The sequence below is a fragment of the Echinops telfairi genome, unplaced genomic scaffold (genome assembly GCF_000313985.2).
Source record: "Echinops telfairi isolate 266 unplaced genomic scaffold, ASM31398v2 ScPeMD7_7410;HRSCAF=8448, whole genome shotgun sequence".
Lineage (NCBI taxonomy): Eukaryota > Metazoa > Chordata > Mammalia > Afrosoricida > Tenrecidae > Echinops > Echinops telfairi.
Window position 1 is genome coordinate 1,195,310 of NW_022111310.1, and position 14,502 is coordinate 1,209,811.

The 14,502-nt window shown below is 53.4% G+C and overlaps 2 protein-coding genes across 2 annotated transcripts; one reads left to right on the top strand and one right to left on the bottom strand.

Moving 5' to 3' along the window:
• The first annotated feature begins 3,592 nt into the window (after positions 1 to 3,592).
• On the top strand, positions 3,593 to 14,497 carry GRHPR (glyoxylate and hydroxypyruvate reductase). The gene is made up of 9 exons (XM_004711006.2): positions 3,593 to 3,701; positions 5,589 to 5,719; positions 6,586 to 6,658; positions 7,587 to 7,703; positions 8,585 to 8,673; positions 9,680 to 9,784; positions 10,408 to 10,543; positions 12,316 to 12,446; positions 14,161 to 14,497. The coding sequence occupies exons 1-9, from the start codon at positions 3,619 to 3,621 to the stop codon at positions 14,280 to 14,282; spliced, it is 987 nt and encodes a 328-aa protein (XP_004711063.1). The 5' UTR covers positions 3,593 to 3,618; the 3' UTR covers positions 14,283 to 14,497.
• On the bottom strand, positions 10,311 to 12,108 carry LOC123522431 (N-alpha-acetyltransferase 10-like). Its single transcript, XM_045296524.1, is given in 3 exon segments — positions 10,311 to 10,949; positions 10,951 to 11,442; positions 12,103 to 12,108. Coding segments are annotated over 3 exon segments (846 nt in total). The 3' UTR covers positions 10,311 to 10,601.
• Positions 14,498 to 14,502: the final 5 nt, after the last annotated feature.

The following is a 14,502-nucleotide window of genomic DNA, read 5'->3' on the forward strand; positions in this document are numbered from 1 at the left end:
ATCAAACACAAAGTTGCCCTTGGGCTCTCCTGCTACAGTGTCCAAGTTGGGCAACTGGAACTTACCAAGAGCTCCTTAGATACCAGCTACTAGTTATAATTATTTTGACCAAGTGACACCCAGAGCAGCCTCCTTGCCCTCCAAAGCCAGAGTCCCCTGACTGGATTCGTGTATCGGCCCCAGGTCCACCACCCCACAGCACTTATTGACCGCACACGGCGTGCTTGGTCTTGGGGGAGGAGACTCGCCAACGTGGCATGACTCTCCTGACCCTGATGGACAAACTTTCCCAGTGTCCTTGACTGTCCTGCCTGGGAGGACCTGGGTTCCAGTGTCATAACTCATTAACAGAAGGCGGAGTGACTGACCCCAGTCGACTGGCCTAGGGACAGAAAAACACCTCATTTTGCCAATGTTTGATGGACTTCAGAAATGGGTGAGGTGGCCTAGGAGTGCAGACAGCAGCTATGGATCAGACACTTACTAATATCACTCAAGTCAGGATGTAGCAGGTGGCACAGGACCCAGGCAGCACCGGTGCCAGCTCAGGCCTCTCCAGCGACTTGTCATGTGACTTGAAGCTGATGATATCACCTCTCTGTACATATTCCAGCTTCCTTATCTGGACCCCAGGAGGCGGATTCAGATTCTGCTACACTCAGGGCAGAACAGTATGCAGAGAGACCCCCCAGGCAGGCCTAGGAGCAAGTAACTGAAGAGACCCCAGGCACACATGAAGCAGCAGGCTGACCTACTGTTAGAGTAACCAGCCTCTAACAACATCGGGGTCCGTAGGCACAATTATACGGTGATAATATATAAAGATTATAGTAAAGTCGACATAGAGAATAGGAGAAATAGGAGGCAGAGTAAAATAAAGGAGTCAAACACATTTCATGGTAGCATGCTCACCTCAGCCCTTCTTGGTGGTCCACGTGGAGATGGGAGACGAGAGGAGGAGGAGAAGGAGAGACATATATTTCTAACCAAGGCTTATATATCTCTGGGGAGTGTGCAAGCTCCCCTGATTACAGGTAACCACATATGTAACAGGAAGGGGTTGTACCATAGGCAATATAAACAATGGGAGGGGGCGATCTAGGGGTGTACATGTAATAGGAAGGGGAGGGATTAGGGGTACACATATGACAAGATGGGCTGACCCTAGATTCAAGATGGCAGCCTAACCTTGGTCATCCTGGAGTGGGCTTGACCTTGTCTCTGGACTCTCCTTTTTTTTTTTTTTTAATCATTTTATTGGGGGCTTGTACAACTCATCACAATCTATACATCCATCCATTGTGTCAAGCACATTTGTACATTTGTTGCCATCATCATTCTCAAAACACTTGCTTTCTGCTTGAGTCCTTGGTATCAGCTCATTCCCCCCCTCCCCACTCTCCCCTCCTTCATGAATCCTTGATAATTTATATGTTATTATTATTTTGTCATATCTTACACTGTCCAACATCTCCCTTAACCCACTTTTCTGTTGTTGTCCATCCCCCAGAGAGGAGGTTATATGTAGATCTTTGTAATCAGTTCCCCCTTTCTACCCCACCTTCCCTTCACCTTCCCAGTATCGCCACTCTCATCACACTGGTCCTGAAAGGACCATTTGTCCGGATTCCCTGTGTTTCCAGTTCCTATCTGTACCAGTGTACATCCTCTGGTCTAGTCAAATTTGTAAGGCAGAATTGGGATCATAATAGTGGGGGGCGGAGGAGGAAGCATTTAGGAACTAGAGGAAAGTTGTATGTTTCATCGTTGCTATACCACACCCTGACTGGCTTATCTGCTCCCCAAGACCCTTCTGTAAGGGTCCAGTTGCCTGAAGATGGGTCTTGGGTCACCAATCTGCACTCCCCCTCATTTACAATGATTTGATTTTTTGTTCTTTGATGCCTGATACCTGATCCTTTTAACACCTCACGATCACACAGGCTGGTGTGCTTCTTCCATGTGTCCTTTGTTGCTTCTGAGCTAGATGGCAGCTTGTTTACCTTCAAGCCTTTAAGACCATAGACACTATATCTTTTGATAGCCGGGCACCAACAGCTTTCTTCATGTCTGCTTATGCACCCGCTTTGTCTTCAGCGATTGTGTCGGCAAGGTGAGCATCGTGGAATTCCAGTTTAATAGAATGAAGTATTCTTGCATCAAGGGAGTACTTGAGTGGAGACCCAATGTCCATCTGCTACCTTAATACTAAACCTATAAATATATGCACATAGATCTATTTCCCCATCCTCATATATAAATCTATTTACATATGCACATGCCTTTATTTAGACCTCTGCTCTGGATTCTCCCTCAAGGCAACAGTCCACTATCCTTATCAGAAGGGAGTGGGCCCTACTTAAGGTGGGACAGACTATAGTCTGATTGCTACCCTGTTTCCCCGAAAATAAGACAGTGTCTTATATTAATTTTTGCTCCCAAAGATGCATTAGGTCTTATTTTCAGGGGATATCTTATTTTTCCATGAAGAAGAATACGGTACACATTTATTGTTTATTGTTTTATTAAAAGAGACCTCGCACTTCCTGTCTGCTCTGGCTGCGCCGGGGTCAACAGTGAGCTGCGCAGCAGCGCCAACCACTGCTACGGTAGCTTTGGGGTGGCTTATTTTCGGGGAGGTCTTATATTTCAGCAAGAGGCAAAACTGTAAGTAGCTCTTATTTTCAGGGGATGTCTTACTTTCGGGGAAACATGGTAGATGGCTGAGAACTCTCAGGGAGATTAACCTCTAAGCAGCTTGCATTGACCTCCAGTGTACAGTCATTTACCATGTGATGCAAGCGGCGTCCTAGGTTTGGCATATATTTGAAGCAGACTACCTGGGGAAAAACCCTATTGCATCCCACAACCTACGGTCTCCTCCCTCCCACTGCTTGAGTCTGGCTTTAAACTTCTGCCCCTTCGAGTAACCAATTTTTGGACTTAGGACACTGGGTGTGTTGACATTTGTCAAGTGCCCAGGCGGTGTAAGCATGAGACAGGAACTATTATTGTCCCCATTTTACAGATAAGGAAACTGAGGCAAACTGAAGTTGAATTTCTCGTTAATGGCAGAGCTGGGATAAAAGGTCAAGCTGCCTGGTCCCAGAGCCTGAGCACCTGACCCCGCTTCTTCACGGCCCCGCTGTGCTGCCGGCGCCAACGACCTTCCCTCCCCCTGTGGCTGGAGAAGCAAGTGAGGCAGTCCGTAGGGGGCAGAGCCGGGCTTCGGACCCTGTGCTTGGCCTTGGTGCCAACCTTCCTCCCGGCCAGCCGGCGCTTTCCAGCAACGCCGGGTCCGCGACAAGTATGGGCTTCCCGTGTGGAATCGCACAAAGTACTACAGGGGCCTTCCCAGATGCTGACACCCCCAGCCCCCCACGCACCCCAGTACTGCTGCCGAGTATGCGCAGTCACCAACACCTACGAGCACGCTCACCCCGACATCGGTGCCGGACTCACAAGTCAGTCCACGCCCCCCGCCCCGCCCCCGCACGCCGAGGCCCCGCCCCGCACGCCGAGGCCCCGCCTCCCCGGAGGCTCCACCCAGGCCCGGCTCCACTTCCCGGGCCGCGCGATCCGGCCGGGCCTGCTCGGTGTCCAGGGGCTGCAGGTTGCATGAGGCCTGCGAGACTCATGAAGGTGTTCGTCACCCGCAGGATCCCCCCGGAGGGCAGGGCCGCGCTCTCTGGGGCGGCAGAGTAAGAAGGGCCGGCAGCTCCTCGCGCGCCGACACCCCCGCGGGGCGCACGGGGTTGGGCGGGACGCGGGAAGAGGCTGGAGCCCCCGGCGCATGCTGCCCCCAGCCCCCAGTCACTCAGGGTGACTCCGTGACTCCCGGGCGCGCCTTCGGGGGCGCGTGGCGCCGCGCTGGAGGAGCTGGGGGCGGCCTCCAGAGGCCCCAGGTGTTCTGCGGAGGGAAGGCGGGCCTGCCCCAGGGGCCAGAGCCGGCGAGGACGCTGGCGCTTTGGGCCAGCGCCGAAGCCTGACGGGCCTCAAGTTCTTGGGAGATCGTTTTTGTGCGACGGGCCCCAGCTCTCTCCAGGCCCGGTGCAGTGACGCCGGGAGGGGGCACTGGACTCCTTGGTCACTGTCACCGGGACAGGGAAGAGCGCCAGGACGCACGGGTCAGGCTTTGAGTCCGTCACTCTCCGAGGTCACCCTCCTGACGACAGGCAGGTGCGGTCAGAGGCTGCGGCAGCCACTGAGTGTCCTCTTTGGGCAGTTGGCAGGACGCTGGGGTGACCACTGAAAACTGAACTTGTCTGTGTGCCAGCCTCGCGGGCGCTTCATCTAATAAACTAACGTGACCCTTGGGATCCTGTGAACTGGGTCTTAAGATTCCCGATTCACAGATGAGAAAGCAGAGGCCGGGAAAGGTTAATTAAGTACGTTGCCCATAGTCACGCAGCCTCGCCGGGGTTTGCGCTCAGTCGGCCGGCCCGCCTCACTCTGCCTGATGGACACTGCTCACTCGGGCAGGGAGAGCGAGGTGGGAGCCAGCCTCGCAAACAACTTTCGGGGGAGGGGGTGAGATTTGTTTTCCATTTCATTCCATGGAGACGTGTTAATTACCAAAGAGGCGGGGAGAAGGTGACAGTTGCCCCCACTGGGCACCAGGCTTGTGTCGAAACCCAACCAAACTCACTGCAGCCCAGTCCACCCCGACTCATAGTGGACGCATGCGACAGAGCCTTTCAGTGGTTTTTTGTGTTGAGGCTTTTCATTTTGATGGAAGCAAAAGGGTTTGAACTGGCGACATTATGCATAGCTACCCAACCTGTAGCCCACTACCCAACCAGAGCTCACTGTGACAGGTGGACGGAAAGTGACCCCTGCCTGGGTGCTCCCAGTGGCTGCCATTGGTGTCGACGGAATTCAATGGCAAGGCCTGAGAGGCCCTGGAAATGTACTGTGCTTTAGCGCAGTGCTATGTAATTTGCATAAGATGCATAACTCGCATGGTCGGTTTCTTCTTTCCATTATACATGTGTGCACTCGATTTGCATTGCGTTCTATGGGTGCGCAGTACATGCTCCGTGTGTGTGTGTGTGTGTGTGTGTGTGTGTGTGTGTGTGTGTAGTATATATGTATGTGCGTTCTCTGACGGTGCTGCCAGGGATGTGGCCCTGAACCTCCATGTTGCATTTTCATGGTCATCTTGTCCAAGTGCGAGTTTCCGAGTCGTGGGCTCTCAGGACAGGAGGAGATGCAGCGGTCAGGGAAGCTGCCATACAAAGTACCCCCACCGGCATGGCTCATAAGTATAGAAACATGCTTTCTCACACATCTGGAGGATGGGAGTCTTAAGTTCAGGCTGTTGACAGGGAATCTAGAGGAAGAGCCTTGGTCGGCCAGTAGATCTCAGTGTGATTTGGCTTACAAGTTTCGTTCCCCTTATTTTTAGGAGGGGCACAACTCAGTCCATTCATTGCATAATCCAGACCCTCCACTTCCCTCCATGGTCTCCCCAACAACTGATCAGCTTAGAGAGGGAGGCAGGGGTGGCTGTAGGGTATATGGATGAGGGTGAGGAGGTGGGGGCTGTGTGACTCCCAACTTCTGAGTGACCTTTTCTTTGCCTTAAGTTGTGAAGTGGAGCAGTGGGACTCGGACGAGCCCATCCCCCGCAAGGAGCTCGAGCGGGGTGTGGCTGGTGCCCACGGCCTGCTGTGCCTTCTCTCCGATCACGTGGACAAGAAGCTCCTGGACTTGGCAGGTGTGTGCACCGGACTGGCATCTTGGCCTGCAGGCTCCAGGAGCAGGCCAACAGGGACCTAGGAAGCAGTGTTTGCTGCCCCACCTGGCACACACAGTGACCCTCTGTCCTGCCCAGGGGGCTTCCTGAAGGGAGGCAGCTGGTGAGGGAGACAGCACCCAAGGCCCTCAGTCCTTGAGTCAGGACTGACTCCCGCACCCCAACCTTGGCCTGGGAGCTGCCTGCCTGCCTGGTGAAGAGGGTGCTGCTGCCCACCTTCATGGTGCTCTCTCAAGTGCCTGGGGAGGACCTCACAGGGCAGACAGTCAAGTCCATTGGTTCCCAAACTTATTTGGCCTATCACTCCTTTTTAGGAAAAAAAAAAATTAGTCAGCACCCCACTGGCATTTGAAACTGTTGTACCCTAGCCCATGATCCAGGGTAACATGTAGGTACCCTAGGGGCGGCACTGCTCTCTTTGGGAACCACTGGTCTAGTGAGGAAGAGCAGGGCCCTTGGTGTCAGTCTCGGGGGCCACATGGCATCCTTAATGCCGCTGAGTCCTTGTCAGTACCTGGTGAATGGGTTGTTCTTTTTTTTTTTTACATAGTTCAATTGTGATGTAATTAACAATCATACAACTCACTAGAGTTCAGTTGTATTAAGAAGGGTGTGCAAAAAAAAAAGGTGTGCGTGCATTTCCACCAACAACTTTGGAACCTTTCATTCCCTCGTGAACCATTGCTGTTGCCGAATTTTAAATGAACAGGGACACCAGCCTTGACCCTGACTCTAAGAAAATGATAAGCAGCCAGGTGCCCCTGTGGTTGTGGTGGGCCTTGCGATCCACTCAGAAGGACCCAAAGGCTGCTTTGTCTGCACCCCAGGAGCCGATCTCAAAGTCATCAGCACGCTGTCCGTGGGCGTGGACCATTTGGCTCTAGACGAAATCAAGAAGCGGTAAATTCGGCCTGGGCTTCTGGGGGGGGGGGGGGCGGAAAGATGGGAGAAGAGCTGAGGCTGGCTTTATTTTCACGCCGAGCCGCTCTGCCATTTGGTGAGCATGTGAGGTGGCCGGTGATAAAATGTGCCCACAGGGACACAGCTCAGCAGGAAGTCCAGAGGTCAGAATGAGTGTATAGCACCTGCCCTGTATGTCACCCTGCCACAGCCAGTCTCTTTCTGACCCCTGCAGCCCCTCAGGGCAAAAGGCAAGTCTCCGTGCTTCCCTGTGAACTCATGGAGTTGATTCCAACTCACAGCTGCCAGCAGGCTAGACTAGAACTGCCCATGGTTTCCCAAGGCTGTCGGTTGTCATCTTTACGGGGACAGAATGCCACTGCTCTCCCACAGAACCGCTGACCTGTTGGTCGGCAACTAAGCACTGTAGCCACTGCCTCACCAGGGCTCCTTCGTTTCCCTAGACCAGGGGTCCTCAAACTTTTTAAACAGGGGGCCAGTTCACTGTCCCTCAGACCCGTTGGAGGGCTGGACTATAGTTTAAAAAAAACTATGAACAAATTCCTACGCACATTGCACATATCTTATTCTGAAGTAAAAAAACAAAACGGGGCATAAACACCTGGCAGGCCAGATAAATGTCCTCGGTGGGCTGCATGTGGTCTGCAGGCTGTAGTTTGAGGATGCCTGCCCTAGACAGATGAAGACATTCGAAGTTACGTAGTTACTTGCCCTGGAACCCTTATCTGTATATCCTTCCCAAAGGGGGAGGTAATTGCCATGGAACAAGGGTGAACATTCATGGGTGCTCATTTCTAGCGCTGAGCTTCCTGGCAGGCATAGTAAAGAGGGAACCAAGTGTCATGCCCCAGCAGTAGGAATCGGTGAGGATGCTTGCGGGAGATGTTACTAGATGTTTGCCTCGTAGTGGGATCCGAGTGGGCTACACCCCTGATGTCCTGACGGATGCCACTGCTGAACTCGCCGTCTCCCTGCTGCTCTCTGCCTGCCGCAGGTTGCCGGAGGCCATCGAAGAAGTGAAGAAGTGAGTAAAGACCTGATGGGAGAGTGGGCTCAGCTCCTAGCTGGTTCTTGCGCAACTGAGTCCCAGGGCGCCTACCACCCAGTACCACCCAGTGTATGTGTGGGAGCCAGGGAGCAGACTCAGGCAGAAGACTAAGCACAAGGCAGAACTGAAAGGGATCCTGAGAGGAGAGGAGCAGGGCTCGGGGATAAATTCAGTCCTGTTAGGAGGAGGTGTGGACCAGGCAGGCTTCCTGGAAGCAGCAGCAGCCGGCCATCCCGTTCAGTGCTGAGAGGTACCAGCCTGCCACCCCTCAACCCGGTGCCAAAATCCCCAACACTCTCAAAGGTGTTGCATCACTCTTTTGGGAGCCAACCCTGTCTGGCACCCCATGAGGCTGTCTCCGGTGCTCATTCATAGCATTCCGTGGGGATGGCCGTAAGCGTAGCTGCAGAAGTGCTGAGGTGCAGGCCCCCGACTGCCAAGGGTGTGAAGTAGAAGACAGCGCGGGTACTGCACAGCCTTTCTAAAGGCCAAAGAAGTCTGAGATCTGGCCCTTGGGGTTCAGGCCTGTCTAGTAAGAGTTGGGGAAGTCCGTCCAAGGGCAGCAAACAGCTGAGGTGAAGGCTGGGCATCATCAGGTGTGAGGGGGGTGGACTTCAGGGTGGGGAGGTGCAGGAACAACATGAGGCAGGCCAGAAACAGTGTTGAATGCCCTGCTGACTTTCACTGGTGGCTCAAGACAGACGATTCTGTCACCCCAGCAGATGGGCCTTGGGGCTCTACTACCTGCCTTAGTCCACTGGTTCTACAGTACCTCACCCTGCACTGCTGGGCCCGAGTCTGCAGTTGGCTGTTGTGTTGGCCAGAGGCCCATTCACTCACCACCTCCTTCTCCACAGCGGCGGCTGGACTTCCTGGAAGCCCCTGTGGCTGTGTGGTCATGGCCTCACCCAGAGCACTGTGGGTGTCATCGGGCTGGGCCGCATAGGTGAGTTCTCATGGTCTGATTCACATCCCTGGCACCACGAGTTTAGATGCCAAAACTCCTCCCTCCTATGTGATGCATGTAGTCGGAAAATCTCTGATGAGAAGGTTCTCATTAAACACTGCACCCCCCTGCCCCACAAACAAACAAAAGAAACAATCAGCATTGCCTGAAGAAGCTCACTAGGTGATCAAGAGCCAGGATATAGGGCAGTCTCAGCTACATAGAACCAAGGAAAGCAACAATGGTGGGCTCCTGTCGGAGTGGTTTACTGAGGAGAGTCCACATCCCCACGGGCCTGGGGTCCACGGAGCCCCAAGTCCTTGACCCATGGACCTAGTGGGCAGTTTGCTACGATTCTGTGGACAGTGTGGAGTGGCCCCTGTCTAGGGCAGTCTCAGTGAAGGGCTTTGCTCCCTCAGCTCTCTGGCCCCCTGCCTGGATGCATGGTGGGAGTGTGGGGTGGAGGGCAGCCTGTCTGTCTGGCCAGCAGCCCTGCCATTTGCAGGGAGCTGCTTGCACCAGCAGCTTTGGGCAAGGTTCTAAAGCTGAAAAGATGACAACTCAAATCTTAAGTTTGGAGGCAAGCTGGCCATGAGGCAGTGCCTCGAAGTCAAACGTGATGTGTAACTGCTGTACCAGAAGCAGAGTACAGATGAGGGGAGAACTGCTTTGCCAAGACTTCTGCAATGCCAGGTCCAGTTCTCAGAGGAGGTCAATAAATGGCCCTCAAGGTGGCAGGACCATGTGGGGACAGCACAAGCCAGTCACAGCCACAGAGGAGCTATGACCCTGCCTCCGGGTCTCTGAAGGGTGCTGCGGGGCCCTTGAGGGCAGATGGGCTGGCTGAGGCAGCCCCCAACTCTGTCCACAGAAAACAGGAACAGCTAATATCAGGACTGTACTGATCTGACCCTAAGGGGCACCCTCTCCCTGGAGCTGCTAGGAGCTGCCCCTGCTCTCTGTGGGTGGGTGGGGACCAAGCTGTGAACCCACTCCTTGTGTGCAGGTCAGGCGATTGCTCGCCGTCTGAAACCATTTGGTGTCCAGAGATTTCTATACACTGGACGGCATCCCCGGCCTCAGGAAGCAGAGGAATTCCAGGCTGAGTTTGGTAGGTAAAACCTTGATGCCCACAGGAAACCCCTCTGGGCCCTATCTCGGGGTTTTCCCATCCTCTTTAACAGCACCATTTGCAGGCAGGTCCGGGGCCCCCTGTGTTACTAACTAATCTCCCTGCTGGACACACAGGCCCCCTCAGGGACAGAAACCGTGGTCACACGGGGAATTTTCTCTGTGCAGGAGAGATGGTGATAGGGTATAAGGAAGAACCAGGGACTTTAACTCAGTTTTCTAATGAAGTGGTAGTATCCCCAAGCTTTGTGTGAATCAGAAAAAGCCCTTCTGTCCAGGTGGAGGCAGTCTCCCGGCAGAAGACACAGCTCAGCTTTAGCTACTCCTCAGCCCCTTGGCATACGTGGCTCTGCAGGTTGGGAATAAGTTCCTGCCCCTCCCTGGCCTCAGTTTCCCCATTAGGCCAAGGGACTGGTGGACTGAGCTGGTACAGCAGGCTCCATGAATGGCTGTGGCATTGGTAGGCATCAGTTGCCCAGAGACCTGTAGGAACCACCCCAGCAGTTTCCATGATGCAGGGGGGGAGGGGAGAGCCTGGTCTCCCCCCACCTTACTGCCCCTCATCTGGGCATCGGTGTCTGATGGAACCCGGCCCTCCTCTAGTGTCTGTCCCCGAGCTGGCCGCCATGTCTGATTTCATCGTGGTCGCCTGCTCCCTAACACCTGCAACCAAGGAGCTTTGCAACAAGGACTTCTTCCGGAAGACGAAGAAAACGGCTGTGTTTGTCAACATCAGCAGGTACCTGAGGCTGCCCTACATCCCCGGGAAGGCCTGTTCTTCACGCAGCGCCGCATTACTATCTAGTGTTCTTTCTTCTCAACCCGATCTCATGGTCATGAGCTCCATTTTCACATAGCCATGTCTTCACTCTCATTTTTGCTCCTCCTAGGACAGGGGTGACCTTTACTGGGTGATCGAGTAGGTAGGGGGAGGTGGGGCTGCAGCCCAATGGGGATTGGTCAGGCTTAGGAGGCTGAGTCGGAGGCCTCTGAGCTGATCTTGACATCGTGCTCTCTGTGGTCACAATAACCTGAGGTCCTTGCTCCCGGGAGGCCTCGCCTGCACTTGGCAGTGAGTTGCTCTTGTCGATGGGCCCCAGCAACACGGGCCTGCCCTTCTCCTTCAGCTGCAGCTGCCACCTCAGTTTCTCCCGCCATCTGGGTGAGACCCCGTTTCCTGGCACACGCATCTTCCCTATCCGCGTGGGACTTGGGCTCCACTTCCCTGATCTGGAAGTTGAAGGTGTTGGAGTGGAGGTGCTGGGCGGCTCCATTACTCCTCCTGTCGTGCAGAGAGACATTAACGTGGAAGTTCTCAATCCTAGCTTGGCAGGCCTGGTCCATCAGCTTCAGCTCCAGCGATGTCATGTGCCCACGGGGCACGTCCTCTGGGTCCTCCGCCATTCTGGCCAGCACGTGGCCAACAATCTCCCCATTCTTGTCCCCTGTTATGTCAGAGAGCTGGGGCTGGGAGAGCCAGTGGTGGAAGTAGCACTTCATCTGGTAATTCTCCGGGAGGCACGGCAGGTGACAGTGCTGCATGTTCATCCGGTCCTTGGGCCTCGCATTTCGGGGACCCAAGGGGTTCGCAAGTGCGTGGTCGGTGGCCGCCGCTGCTTCAGTGAGCCACCGGTGCAGCTGGGCGGGCCACCCTCATTTCTTAAGGGCAGTTCTGCCAGAGAGAGAATTCTCGGTTGGTAGTGCAGTTCCCTTTCAGCACTTTATATATGTCAGACTCCCACTGTGTGCTGGCCTCCGTGGCCCTGTGGAAATTGATGTTGATCTTACTGAGGGTCCCTTGTGTGTTACAATTTGCTTCTCTCTTATTGCTTTGAGGGTGCTTTTGATTTAAGTTTACAAGAGTCAAGAGTGTCATGGGGCTTGGCGTCACTCTCTTTGGGTTATCTTGCTTAGATTCTGTTGAGCTTCTTGGATTTGTAAATTCATAGAATGTTTTGGCCACTCTCTTTCCTCCTCTGAGATTCTGACAGTACAAATGTCCCACAAGTCCCCTATGACTCAGTCCACGGTTCTCCATTCATTTTTCGTGTTATTCCCGACTCCATCGGTTCCATTGTTGATGCTTTCTTCTCAGTTCTAATCTGTTGAGCCCCTCCAGTGAATTTCCCATTTCAGTTCCGTACTTGTCAGTTTCAGTAGTTGTTAGGTTTCTTTTAAGTTTTTTTTTGTATTTTGCCCGTGTATCGTCATTCGCTTGCTTCCCGTCTTTTCCTTTAGCTCTTCGAGGTTTACTATTGTTGTTTTAAAGACTTTGTCTCTTAAGTCTATTATCTGGACCTCCATGGCGCCTATTCCTATCCTTAATTTTATTCTTTTGAGTGGGCTATCTTTTGTTTCTTTGTGTGCCTCCTAGAGGAGAAATGGGTGAGCCCTGTCTGCTGTAATAGCTAGTGCCTGGGCGTGAGGAAGGATGCATTACACGGATATTCTGCCCTAAGCAGCCTGGGGCAAGGTCGCTGAGGGCACTCACACCACCACTGTCATCCCCAGGGGCGATGTGGTCAACCAGGATGACCTGTACCAGGCCTTGGCCAGTGGTCAGATTGCAGCTGCTGGCCTTGATGTGACCACCCCGGAACCACTGCCTACAAACCACCCTCTCCTGACCCTGAAGAACTGCGGTAAGAACTGGCCTTTTAGAATGAAAGTCCTCTTCCACACACTAGGACCACAGCATTTCAAGCTGCGGACGGTGAAGCTGTATAGTATGGAGGGCCGCACCCAGAACCATAGACGCTTGGTGTCCTTGGGATGCTGGCAAGTGACATAGGAGATAAGCTAAAGAAAGTTGTATGTGGGGGTGAGTGAATTCATTTCTTTTTAAAAAGTGGTTGATTGGGTGTCTATCTGCACAGCTACTTGTGGGTAAAATCAGTTACTGTGAATTACTACTAACAAGCTTTAACTGTGAGAAATCCCAAGTGGAACTGTGATACCAACACTGATAACTTGGGTGTTATAAAGCCCTTTCTTTTGTCTCCAAACTCAACCTCTGGTATCGGGCTCTGTGGTGCTAGGGCTGGGCCACTGGCCCTGCTGTGAGGGCACCGGCGGCCAACCAGACTTGCTCCTTCCTGTCAGGTGTCTTGAGAATGGAACCTCATGGTAGCAATTCCTGCCTGTAGTACCTGGTAAATCCAATTTGCAGGGGACCCTGGCAGAGGCGCAAGCAGCGGTCGGTGCCCTCACCACAGGGGTCTGAGTGTCAGCTTCCAAGGGCCCCTTCCTTCACTTGTCTCAAACCAAAAAGCCCAACTAAACTCAGTGCCGAGTCAACTCTGACTCCCGTGGACCCTGTGTCAGTTGTGTAGGTTGCGATCAATCAGCCCCCATTCCCTAGCATTTTAACTACGAGAATTGTCCAGAACACCTCACGCACCCGTTCCCCTTCCTGCAAGTGCTACTTTGGCTAGTGTAGTGGGTCCCAAACGTCTGTGCGTGCCAGTCCCCTGGAGGCTGGAATCCAGCCCAAGTTTTGGCCTCAATAGCTCTTAGAAGAGGCCTGAGACTGTTCGTGTCTAGCCTGTTCTTGGATGCTGCTGCTTGTTCAGGGACACTGCCTTTGTATTTGTAACCTCTTCAGTGACCTAGCTAATAGCTTTGTACCCAGCCCGCGACACTTCTTCCCCTCTCGCCAGACAAAGTCAGCTGTGAGGGTGCTAATAAGGACGCCAGGTTGGCTGCCTGTTTATATTCTGAACTAGATGCTCACAGAAGGCCCTGCTCTGACTTCCCCTGTGAATGCCAGCACTGTGGGCCTTGAAAACTTCCCACAGCCTGCAAGAACATTGGCTGTGATCAGGGCTACTGCCCACAGCTGAGAGCTGTTTCCCTCCCTCCCCAGGGCCTTAGAGGTCAGCTCAGTGCCTCTTGTCCTTTCAGAAAGCAGCTCTCTGGGAAACAAGTGGCCTCACTGCTCTGCAGCAGAGCCAGTGGGGCTGTGCTACCCAGCATGTCAGCTCAGGCTCACTGCTGCAGATCAGGAAAACCCTGGCCCTGTGCAGCCTTTCAGGAACAGTGCGTGGAGAATGTGTTAAACCTAGCTCCATCACTACCCAGTCCACCATCTACTAACTGAAGGGCTGGGAGGAGTTAGGATCCAAGACCCCAACTGACCATGACACTCTTGTACTTATGATACATCTTTCTCATCACACTTGTGTCTGGTTTCAACAGCCTGGAGTCCCTTAACTCGGTCGCTGTAACCCTTAGCCCCCATGACAGCGGAACAGGTCGCACATCCCAACTTGTGGAAGTAGGGTCTTTGTTCTTCTCACTGGCAATCCCAGGCCGTGGGATCTTACAACTCATCGCACCTCCTTTTCTTCTTTCCAGTGATCCTGCCCCACATTGGCAGTGCCACCTACAGAACCCGCAACACTATGTCCTTGCTGGCAGCTAACAACTTGCTGGCTGGCTTGAGAGGGGAGCCGATGCCCAGCGAGCTCAAACTCTAACCAACCAGACCGGAGTGTCAGAAGACCGTGGTGCCCGGTATCCTGTCAGATGTCCCAGGCTCAATCTGGACCCACAGGATGGGGCATCTGATCTGTCCTAATTCTGTAGAGGGAAGACGGTGCTAATGGACGCACTGGCCACTTTTGTGGTTGGAAAACAGTGTAGCAAAAAGTGTCAACTCTCTTATTAAATCATTCTGGAACTGGGACACTAATGAAA